Genomic DNA, 10,065 nt, shown 5'->3' with positions numbered 1-10,065 from the left:
AAACTTCAAACATTGATCCAGTAAAGGCCTTTCTTATCATAGTGGGTTTTAACCAATTATATGAGATTCAGGAATCTCATGCACACACTGGATAGAACTCAGAGAGAGAGAGAGAGAGAGAGAGAGAGAGAGAGAGAGTTGAACTGGGTATGTTTGAAAATGTCGCAAAGATCACTGGTACGGTGGTACTTTGAGTGATACTGAATCGATAAAAACAATTTTTGTATTATTTTCATATGAAATTTTTATTTATATTTTTCGTATATTTCTTTTTTTATATATATATATTTTTGTGTACTCATTCTTTCTGAAAAAAGGTCATTCTTTCATAATATAATAAAATTTTCCCAAGAATGAGATTTCAGAATATAATAAGCTTTCTAATTTTCACGTTTAAAATGTTCCAAGCCATTGGACCGTTGCATGCCAACTTCATGTAAAAAGATTCACGAAAAGGCTGTTCCCCTGAAATCTCCGTTTTCCTTTACAAGCTTAATGACTCGTTTGTTCATGGGAAAGGTCTTGAGTTTCTAAAAACTCCTGCCAGCTCAACTTTCTCATCAAAGTCCTTTCACATGGAGGAAGATGTGAAGGATTTTCACATGAGGAAGTGAAAAATACTGGGTTCACAAATGCCAGCATGCCACTTTTTCATCTGTTTAGTTGGGTTGTTTGTTTCACCCTGTGGTGGGAAAAAACACCTTCCAGCATGCCACTTTCCATGGAAAACCACTGGAAACAAAGGCGCCCCAAGAAGCTCAAATCACAATGCTAGTATCAAGCAATCCTTTTCTATTCAGGTTCGATGTGGTCAAAAACCAAATCCCACTGTATACAAAATTTTCCATGCAATATCCGTACTAGGAAGATGGTCTGAAATTTGGAGCACCAAGCCTGACTTTCCTCTGTTTCTCTGTTGAAAAAAAAAAGCTCGACTTTCCTCTGTTTGGAATGTTGTAATTTGTAAATTGTGATTAGCTGAATTTGATACCAATTGCAAGCAATACCAAAACAAATAAAGAAGTGGTACCTGTTTAATGATAAAAGAATAAAGTCCGGGATCGAATCGTTTTCCCCTGGTGTTACAAAAGGAAAATTATTTTGTAACCTTGGGGGTAAGTAACCTCCTAGTTAAAACTCATAGTGGGAGTTTGTTTTGACCAAATCTAACCCCTTGAATGTTTTCAGCATGATCAAAATAGTAAGAATCGATTCTTTGAATGTATTTTGTCAACATAAAAATATGATTTTATAAAGGATGAAATTTTGGTACATAAAAAAAAAGTAGCAAACATTAACCGGGTACAAAATTATCTCTGATCTAACCTAGAATGGGTCTTTTCTATGTGATTTTGGATCTGATATAAGTCTAGTTTGACCTCCAAAGCGAGATAGTAAACTTTTGATTGGGGTTGAATATGGCCAATACCATACATTACTAATGGGATATTAGTTAATCGGATTTTGATTCAAATTCAGATGGAGAAAAAAGTTCATACTATATCCGAATTACAGATATCCGTCGAATCCTGATATCTGGTAGATTTAGTAGCAAAGCTTAAAACTGTATCTGAATCTGCTTATTATTAGATATGATTTTAACTTTTCGAATCTGGCTAAACAAAATCTCATTCGATTGGATATCCGATAAAATCTGATCCCTTGACATCCCTTAGAATATATGATGGTCACTGCAGAATGTCAGAGAAGTTGAAAACAAACAGGTGGGCTCCTATCTGCCTATGACGTTCATATCATGCATACCAAATTAGGAAACACACAGACCTCAAAAGTTAAACCAGATCCAGATTCAGATCCAAATCCAAATCCAAACAAAACCATCTCTATTAAAAGGACTAGATTCAATTGGATATTTAAACCAAATCTAAACAGCTGATGTACATATTTGTAGGAGTGAACATTGGGTTGGGTACTCAATGTGTAGCTAAGTAGCTAACCCGAGATGAGCAGGGTTTGGGGCTTTCACAGCAGCCTGAAACCCAACAGGCAATGAGCTGGATTTGGTGTATGGGTAAAGAGCCATTTCAATGGAGCCCAACATGATTGTTCGGGTTTCAAAGGGCCTGATCCCACGTGACCCGAACCCAGTAAGTGACATGTCAAGATCCGGTCTGGTCTGTCGGGCCCTGATGGCCTCCGAGCAGTGTGACAAATATCACGATATTTTTAAAAAGCCATGAAAATATTGCAAGAAATTAACTGAAAGTTTCAACGGTAATTTCTTGCAATAATTTCAAATTATCATGATTTTTTTTATAAAACATATTATCGTGCTTTATATGTGATATTTGTGTTTTTAACGATAATTTATCGTGAAAAAATCGTGTGTTTTTTATGTTTAAAAATATTTTATTTGTATTTTTTCATAAGAATTATGTTTATAATTTTTCTAATTTGTTCACTATTGCCGATCTTTTGCTGAAAAAAGGTAAGTTTTTTCAAAAAAATTCTATTTAGTTTTAGGCTGCCGATATTTTGTCGTTTTAAACTTTTGTCACAATGTCTCCAAGTTGGTCCGGCCCGATGTCCACCACTAAAAATTTGGGTACATCCGCCTGTTCGAGGATGGACGGAGGTGCTAGCGCGGACGTTCGTCATCCGACTTACGTCGCTTGTCCATCTTGAAATGCTCTCCATGCAGCACACAGCTACGCTGCATGGGGGATGGGGGAGTTTTATCGTGTGCACGGCTGCACGCTCACCGAACCTCTTCTCTTTCCGTTTTCTATCTCCGCCAAATAATTCCGAGCTGTTCCCGTCCTACCTTCCTCCTCCTCCGCTCCTCCATCTCTTACGCTTCCTCTGTCTCCCCGAACGATCTCCGTTCTCACCCCAAATCTAGGGTTTCCCCGCCCAATTTAGCTCTAATTCTTCGGAATTCGGTCGCGTTCTGGCGATCCCTTCAAGAATCCCGAGGGATCGAGACGAGATCCGCGTTTTCGCGGATGGATGCGTGAGCAATTTGCGAAGGCGGTGGCCTAGATGCGGAATTCGATCGCTAGCTTGAAAGAGAACCTCTCCCGCATCGCCCTAGATGTCCATGGCGACGCCGACGAGGAAGAATTCGCCGGATCTTTAGCCGGAGAGGATGACCCGGCGTCGGATCGCCGGGTTTCTCAGCGGTTCGCTCAGACGAAGCGGTCTCTCGTGCCGAACGGGAATGACACGGGTCATCAAACAGAGGTCTGTGGTCTTAATAATGTTTGATTTTTTTTTTCTGAAATCAATCGTGTTTGATCATGTTTAATTTGTTACAGAGCCATTAATTGTGATTAATTTGTTCGTTTGATGCATGGATTATTGGATTTTGGTATTTCGGAGAGAATGCTGTTGATCTTCGTTCCGTTGTAATCTATGTACTGTATGTTTAGACTCTTGTTAGGCCTACATTGTTTGTTTGCATCACATAGAAACATTTGTCAAGTTGGAGATGAAGATGGAAAAATGGGTTGTTTAGTGAAGAATGATGATCAAAGGAAACAGTGAACGATGGCTACCTTGAAATCAATGGCAATCTGGAGAAACTGTGGGGCGATGTAACTTGACATATAACACCTTTAGCCTTTTGTGAAATTAAAAGCTTAGTCTGTAGTATTAAGAAATTTCCTAACTAATAGAAATCTTTATATTTAATTCTGGGGAAAAGATTCTTCAAGGGCAATCAAACTGGCACAAGCCAAGCGGACAAAAAATTGTTCAAGAAGCAACAGGCAATTTAAGGAAACAGATATATGGTTACAAGACATGCATGTGATTCTTTAGTTACATAAGGAGGTGTTCTGATGTGTCATATTTGTAATGATCATAGTGTTGTTATGCTCCTAGTTGCATGTACTTAACAAAGGTTCAGCTCTTTAGGTTAAGCTTCTCACACTAGGTTAAACGTTGTAATTTGTTAAATTTGTAACTGAAAGACAGTGGTTTGTCATTACTTCCTGGCGACCTACATCAAAGTCAAAACAATTAGGTTTTATTTAGCAGGATCATTTAAATTAGCAACAATTTGATCTTGGAATTACCTGTCAAATACCTATCATCCAGTTTTAAATAGTTTTTCACCGAGTAGCCATGCAACAACTAGTAATGCACCGGTTTGATGTCATAGTTGAAAAATATGCAAGTGTTATTTTTTGCAATTTGTTATACTACAGCCAGTATGAAATAATACAGTTTTATAATAGATAGAGAAACACTCATTGTTCACTATCTGTCATTTTCGACAGGCTGTAAAATCAGAACTGAAGGGAGGTGCACATTAAGAACCAGTGTCATCAATCTCGCTCTGAAAAATCTCAGTGAGGGCAAATCTCGCTATATTTTGAAAAATATGATTTTTCTCAGGAAAATAATTGTATATGAAATAAAAAAATATATGTATTTTTAAAAACATGCATTTGCTTGGCTTTTTATTGTCTTTTAAAAACATCATGAATTTTTTGTCATTATATTGCCTTTTGAAGATATTGTGGGATAAAAGCACAATATTTTCAAAATATCAGCCATCTTTGTGACATGGTTAAGAACCATAGGTATTTATATCATCATGCTTTGTTCAACTTACCTTTCATTGCCAAGAAAAAATACCCATCCTCATCATATAAAAAGAAGAAAGAAAAATTTAGAGATTAGATATTAATTATGAGAGGCCATTTTGATATCCAAAAAAAGAGGATTATATTGTACAAAACATATAAATCTCAATTCAGTGTCGTGTGGAAACTGATGCAAGTACATGGTATGAACAGGTGTGACTGGTATGGCTCGAATGTTTTTTCAGAAAATGGGCAGTATGTATGTTTTGTGTAGTTGACTTGCATTGGGACCAAAATGAGATAGCTGGATAACAACTGAGGGGCCTTGGGTTTGAGTTCCACTGCTAGACTGCCTATCTCCAAAAAAAAAAAGGAAAGAAAGAAAAGTAAATACTTCATACAAACAGCTACAACTGGTATGCACGTATGCAAGTAGGTCACTGCACTAGAATATGAAGAAAATATAAAAAGGCTATACTATATAACATGTAGATAATATGTGCATGCAATTATGTATAGTACTGCCTTGAAGAACCCAGCACCAGCACCCAAAAATAAAGTGTCAGTACTGGTATTCTGTGCATCTAAAGTACCCATTTTACATAGCTTCAAAATGTTTTACACGGTATTAAAGTTCTCTACTCTGTGAAGTTTGGTTTGCAGTTTGCACATTTTATGTTAATTTATTTTACCAGCAGATCCTAGATTCTAGACAGATTGGTGTCCCTTGAGGCATCTTCCACATGCATGTTACTTGGTCTGTTGATTAATCTTTTCTAGTTTATCTTATAAGTTCTTATTCAATATCCTTGGGTCTGTCTTCTTCCTTTGGGCTGCCGTCCTTTGATTGCAACCAGTAGGCTTGACTTGCTTTTGTTCCAAATAATGTGAAAAGCATAAATAATTCAGCTTACATAATAAAATTGTGCAAAGACTGAAGATTGAGAGGTGGGAGAAATTTAGCCACTTTGAAACTTCGAAAACTTCGAAAACTGTTATTTTTATTAGTAAAAATTCAACTCCAATTCCACTTAAGGTGGTTTAAAATAAATATTTCTATTTTAAAGGAAGCATCAATTCTGAACTGTACTTCAAATTGCCTTTTTCATGCATGTCTTTGAAAATTTTGAAAGCTGGTTTAAGGCTTGATTTTGATATGATAATTTTGAACGGGGCATTATCACAAAATTTTGCATAGTGCTAAATTTCTTAAAATTGGCATCGTACCTTCTTTGGGAACATGTTAGAATTATGAAGTCTATGTGATTGCCACTTTCACACAAACATGGCATTGAATGTGAGTATATTATTACTGCATATTTAGTATGTATTATCTATTTCTAAATGAAAAAAATAGAATTCTAGTATATACTTACATCAATTAAATAATATTGATAGCAAGCTGCTGGAATCTCAAATATGAGTCATAAAATGCTGCTATTGAGACAGATGATGCAACATTTCATGTTTTCAAAGTTTTTGATGATAAAATTATAGTTCTGAAGAAAGCTCCTTTAAAGAATATAAGAAATGTACTTATCTTTTATGCTGCTTCATAGATTGCTTGCTTTCTGATAGTGTGGTTTTAGCTTAATTCTTGACCTGGTGTCATGCGAAAAAAGTTAGTCAGGCTTTCAGATGAGTAGTTGATTTCCTACTTTATAATGAACTATCTTTTTACCTTTTACCTTCTAAGGTTTCAAAAGAGATCTGCTATCCTTCTTTTGTGTGTTTGACAATTAATTTTTTGTCACTTGCATTGATCTTAGATGATGTTTCTTGTCTCTTATGGTTTTATAGCTTGATCATTACAAAGCTGAAGTTGAAAGGCTTAAGGCATCTGAGTCTGAAATCAAAAGATTATCTATCAATTATGCGACTATTTTAAAGGAAAGAGAGGTACAGTGATTAATTTGGACTTTCTGTATCATGCTTAATATTGCACCATTTTGCACAATGAAAAGTTGGTAGAATTGCACCAATCCTTAAAAAGTCATATCATGCCATTGTCCCCCAGCACATAAAAGAACATCAGTTCAGGTCAAGTGCCATTCTCCTGCCACTGCCAGTGATGGATATGTACAGAGAAATACAACAAAAGGAAATTCCATATTTAGTGCTCAGCTCCTTAATTCTTCTTTCCGTTTTTCTAATTTATGATAATTTACTATGGAATTTGGTGGTTTGCTAGAAAAGTAAGCTCTATCGGTCTTCATTTATCTTTCTCCTTGTGCGTATCATGTAAATACTTGAATATATCCAGACATGCACAAACTTATTGCACACGCACATATACAATGTCTCAAGCTTGCAAAATGGCATTATTTCATGGACATCAACCTGCCTGTCTGGTGATCACTTGCTTATGTATGTGGTGTGCATTTGCAATGGCATTGAGTACACAGTAAGTGTTTAAGGTACATACAATTGAGATTACATCACTGGAGAAATTTTGAAGATTATTCCTTCGATGCTTTTTGATACATTTATCTTGACTTATACTAGTTCTATTTGGAGTTTGAAATTTGACTTAGTCCTTTTTTCAACCCTTTTAATTTGAGAACTGGAATCTATGTTTATTGTTTGCATATAGTGCAGATTTTTATAATTTTATTACCAATATTTCTTTACAATTTGTTAGCAGGTGTGCTTATTTTCCTATTCACTGCTTCTATCTTTAATAGGAACAACTCTCTCACCTGCATGAAGAAAACGTTTCATTAAAGAGAAATTTGAAGTCAGCTAGCACTGCTGGATATGCATCAAAAAGTGAAAGCTTAAGAAAACCAACAGATAGTGCTAGTCTGCTCAAGGTACTTTTGAAGCATACATATATGTGATTTATTTCTGTAGACTCTGGTTTGTGATCATATAAGTAGAATTGTTCATTCTTTTTTAATGGGTGCTTTACTTAGCTCGATGTACCATGTCCACGTGATGTGACACTGACACTGGACACACACTAACACTTCATGGACACAGTCAAACTTGTGTTGAACTTGGTCAAGACTATTCTTTACTCTATCTATGCTTTTTTATGATCTTGATCTTTTATATTGTATCTACTTGTTTTTTTTCTCAATTTTTTGTCTTTGATATGAGTGCATTTTATTTCTTAATGATCTTGAGTTTTGACTTATTAACTTGTCATATGCAACAAGAATTTGGTTTTTTATACATTATAGAGTTATATAATATTTAAATAGTTAAATATATAAATATCTCATTTTGTCCAACCATTTGTCAAGTATCCATGTCACATCTTGTGTCCATGTCAATGTCTGTGAGACACAGGTCCTTTCTTACTTTGTGCATCTAGTCTAGTGGAGTATATACTCGTTCTTGATATTCTTTACATCATTGTTTTGTATAGTTTGACTCGCTCTCTTTTTACATTTTAATGGTAATTTCATCTTCTCCCTGGCAGTCTTCCTCAGATCTATGGTTGGGAGGGGGTTACTGGGTGACTGAAAGATTTCCTTAGGAATCATTTTGTTTGTTTGAAAATTTGTCTTCCTCACCTAATAACAGGACTAGGGTTTGGAGAGAATTACTGGGTGACTGAAAGTTTCCTTAGGAATCATTTTGTTTGTTTGGATTTATTTTGTCTTCCTCACCTAATCAGGACTAGGGTTTGGAGAGAATTACTGGGTGACTGAAAGATTGCCTTAGGAATCATTTTATATGTTCGGACATTGTCTAATGTGTTGAATGCTTCAATTGAAGTTTAGTTATGGTGTCATTAATCTTGTAGTGATGCACAACTCTAACTCAGACCTGAGTAGTCTTGAAGCCATTTGAGAAAGTTTGTTCATATTTCTCCTTTTATATTATACTCCTATTCCTATGGCAGCCTTTTGAGTCTCTATTGCTGTGATTTTCAATGCGATCTGGTTTATATATGATTTTTCGTGGATATATGCATTTATTTTGTCAAACCTAGCGTTTCTTGTGTGTTTCAGTTGAAACAGGGTCTCTTTTTTCCTTTGTCCTTTGTTCTAGAGTAATTTCTTCGCTATCATTGAGTTCTTTGTCCGTAAAGGAATTTTGAAACTGGAAGAACATACATGCCAATGTTGAAATTGGTGTTATAACTTATAACCATTTAGTCCCAATAGAATTGGACTTCATGATATACCTTATGTCCGTGCATGTACATATTATCCACTTGTGACACATAACAGAACATGGTTTTGTTATTTGTAGATTATATAATGCTTATTAGTCCTAGTGAAGTGGTGAACAAGAAATTGGAACCATGGATGAAAACACTGGGGCAAAAAGGATTAAGAATCAGTAGGACATGTATATGATGCTAATCTCAATTGAAAGGCACATGAAAAGGGAGTCAATGGTTAAAATAGAACTTCTAGTGCAATTTTAGGCCTTCAAAAGAAAAGGAAAAGTTGCAACTGTTTACTTGATTTAGTAACTACTCTGCCTTGATTGATGCCAGTTACTATTCTGTGCAGGAAGATGGTGATCAGTCACCCACAAGGCAACAACTAAGGCATGTACCCCAAACAAATCCCCGCTCTTCTGGGAACCATGCTTATGGGAGTAGTATCTCCACCAGTGGTGGGCCTGGTAATGGCAATCTTTTAGCAACAAAGCATGATCAGATTCGATCAAAGCGTGTTGGTGCACAAGGGCGTGATGAGGTTATATTTTAGCATCTAGCTTATTTGTTTGACTAGTCTACCAGATGCCTAGGAATAAAATGCATGGTTGGTTGACATTGAATTTTCTTATACTTTGTTCCAGAGTTACCGGAAGCTTCTTAGATAGGTGGGAAGCTCACTTCTCGGAAATTTGCTTCCAAAACTTGATGAGAACCTCGATTCCCCCACGCTTCTTCTATGCTTTCCACATACTTTATCTATTCTTCTTATATGTTCTCTTACTCAACTTTTCTTGTTTTTTATGTGTTTTCTCTCTCTTCTCACTCACTTCCATGTGCTTTCTCTAAAATGGTAGTCATCATTTTCGGATTTTGTTAAAAATTTAATTCTTACACTAAAAAAATATGAAATTTAATATTTGTCACTTTTATTTTAGTTTTTATTTGTATTTCATTTTGATTCTCATTCAATTCTTATATTTCTTTTTTTTATTCCAACTTCCCGCTTCCTATACATTTTAAAATGCATCGCTTCTCGCTTCCGCTTCCTAGTCTGGCAACCTTGCTTTGTTCCTTTGTCGAAGATGGTTGTTGATCTATAATCTCTGTTTTCCCTGGTTTACAGTTGACATTCTTAGGAATATGATTTAGCATGGAGACCATAATTGGGATTTTAATCATCTTATTATATCAGGCTCAAATTCTCTCTGACTTGAACTCTTGAATGCCTTCAGGAACTTGCAGGCTTGTTAGAAGAGAGCAATAGAGCTATGGAAGCCTTGCATGCTGATCATGAAACCTCATTGACAGGAATGAAGCAACTGAGAGAGCAGCTAGAGAAAGAGAGAATAGATTTGTCAAACACAAAGCTGCAGTTGCAAGGTACGCTTG

The 10,065-nt window shown here is 35.8% G+C and overlaps 1 protein-coding gene across 1 annotated transcript in view; it reads left to right on the top strand.

Annotated features, from left to right (window-relative positions):
- Window positions 1-2,724: 2,724 nt before the first annotated feature.
- LOC149843761 (golgin candidate 3-like) overlaps window positions 2,725-10,065 on the top strand; it is a 30,505-nt gene continuing 23,164 nt past the window's right edge. Inside the window, exons 1-5 of the mRNA XM_090000050.1 lie at window positions 2,725-3,204; window positions 6,354-6,452; window positions 7,238-7,366; window positions 9,026-9,214; window positions 9,909-10,056. Of these exons, the coding sequence (XP_089856176.1) occupies window positions 3,004-3,204; window positions 6,354-6,452; window positions 7,238-7,366; window positions 9,026-9,214; window positions 9,909-10,056 (766 nt within the window). The 5' untranslated portion in view covers window positions 2,725-3,003. The remainder of the gene's footprint in view (window positions 3,205-6,353; window positions 6,453-7,237; window positions 7,367-9,025; window positions 9,215-9,908; window positions 10,057-10,065) is intronic.

This window comes from Nuphar pumila, chromosome 3 (genome assembly GCF_984573655.1).
Source record: "Nuphar pumila chromosome 3, dmNupPumi1.hap1.1, whole genome shotgun sequence".
Classification (NCBI taxonomy): domain Eukaryota; kingdom Viridiplantae; phylum Streptophyta; class Magnoliopsida; order Nymphaeales; family Nymphaeaceae; genus Nuphar; species Nuphar pumila.
The sequence above is the reverse complement of the archived record's forward strand: the minus strand, read 5'-3'. Positions and strand labels throughout refer to the sequence as shown.